The following is a 1,981-nucleotide window of genomic DNA, read 5'->3' as shown; positions in this document are numbered from 1 at the left end:
TTTCTGGGCCATCTCCCCACCTGCCTCAGAACAAAGGGTTCACGTGAACAGGTCCTCTGCCCCACACTGGGATGAAAGCACACCAAGAGCGTCAAGTTCACTGCTCCATCCCAGGCACGTAGCACACACTCAATAAATATTTGTTGAATGAATTGTGTCTTCTAACGCCCATTAACAAATCAGCTTAGAAAATGGGAATCTACCACTTACTGGGCCCTGCTCTGTGCCTCTGGCCACTTAAGCAAGCTTGTGTAATCCACACGGGCCGCATAAGCAGTTCAACAACCCATCCCAATGTCCCACGGCTGGAAAGGGCCGAGCCTGGGTTCAGACCCGGGGTCCTCTGACTCAAGGCACAATTACACTCAAAGGGTTAGCGGCTCGCATCAAAACAGGCAGTGTTCACAGAAATGATTATTTTTAAGAATAATTGGCCCTGTCGCTGTTTCCCACCCCCAGGTTCATGACTACCTCCGCAGCAAGCTGTGCTCCCTCTACGAAAACGACTGCATTTTTGATAAATTTGAGTGTGTGTGGAATGGCTCAGACAGGTAAGAAAGGCTCTGTGGCTGGGGAACCTTCTCCAATGGCGGGCCTTCCCCTCGCAGAGGCCCTCGGCGGTTTATACTAAGCAGGGTGCAACCAAAAGGAGGTCAAAATCAGGCCTCAAGGCATTGTATGGGTCACTGGATAACCCTGAGGCCAGGCCTGGAAAGAAGGGAAGGATATAGTGAGACCCTTGAATCCTCTTCCAGGACTGGCATTGGTGACCATTTAATATCAAGAAAATCCTACCTTCTACACACAAGACACCCCTAGAGCTAGGCCAACTTGTCTAAAATGAAGATCACTAATAATCCACCAGCAAATAACAGCACGAATAGTTCCGATTACTGCAAAGGATACTTTCTAGATCAAAAATTATCTCCTGAAACTGCTTATATAGACCCGGCCAAAAACCCTGTTGGTTCATTAGCTGAATTCTGGTCAGCCTCATTTATCAGTCCCGCAATGTGATTTATTACTGTTTTAAGGCCTTTGATTTCAACAATACTTCATATTACCTCCCAATAGTTTCATTTTTACTTTGACAAATACAGATGATTCTCTGACTTCCAGGAAGACTAGCACAGGCTACCAGGGTCTGTCCCCTGATGAAGGCGGCACCAACAGTGGTGCTGGGAAGCACAGAAATTCTGTCGTGGCAGAGCACTCAGAGATTCATACTTTCCGTGAGCACAAGCTGTCTCTGTCCCTCGTTTAGCCTTCTTCGCCAGTGAACCAAAGTGAGCCCTCCACTTTAGCAGGCCTGGAAGGACTCACCACAGGGCAAGGGACCCAAGTCACACCACCTAGTTGGTATAGGGCAGGGGGAAGAGCGAGCCAGGTAACTGTGATGTATGAACAAAAGCTCTCAAGGGGAAGAAGCTAGCCCCGTCCTCTTTTGTTGTTTATTTGTGTATAATTTATTAATTTGTTCATTGCTTATAATTAATACATATTATTTATATATTTGTTGTTATTGCTCTAATTTCCCAGCTATCTTAGCCTAAAACAGCACTCATTAAGCACGTACTATGTAGCAGACACCTTCATACACATCATGTTATTTAATCCTGACCACAATCCAAACAGGTTTTCATCATCCTCATTTTACAATTGAAGAAACTGAGGCTCAGCAAGATATAACGACCTTCCCAAGCTCAGACGCTAGTCAATATTGGAGACAAGAGAAGTTTTGACTTTGAATCCTAAGATCAACATTTTTTCCATAAAGTCACAATGGGAAAATGTTATTCTTTGTTCAGATAAGGCTGAGAGGTTTTGTTTTGTTTTGTTTTTCTAAAAAAGACTTCCTCTTACTGTTTAAAAACAAGCCAGGCCATGGTGGGGGAAGCCCAGAGGCCGAGTAGCTGAATGTTTATGCCCTGGAGTCTGGCAGATGTGAGTCTGGATGCCAGACTTTGCCACCTACTACCGG

At 45.3% G+C, this 1,981-nt stretch overlaps 1 protein-coding gene across 1 annotated transcript in view; it reads left to right on the top strand.

Moving 5' to 3' along the window:
* PPP2R2B (protein phosphatase 2 regulatory subunit Bbeta) overlaps window positions 1–1,981 on the top strand; it is a 411,123-nt gene that overhangs the window by 407,058 nt on the left and 2,084 nt on the right. Inside the window, exon 12 of the mRNA XM_023534916.1 lies at window positions 460–551. Coding sequence (XP_023390684.1) covers window positions 460–551 — 92 coding nt within the window. The remainder of the gene's footprint in view (window positions 1–459; window positions 552–1,981) is intronic.

This window comes from Pteropus vampyrus, unplaced genomic scaffold (genome assembly GCF_000151845.1).
Source record: "Pteropus vampyrus isolate Shadow unplaced genomic scaffold, Pvam_2.0 Scaffold134, whole genome shotgun sequence".
NCBI lineage: Eukaryota > Metazoa > Chordata > Mammalia > Chiroptera > Pteropodidae > Pteropus > Pteropus vampyrus.
This window is presented reverse-complemented; position numbering and strand designations above follow the sequence as displayed.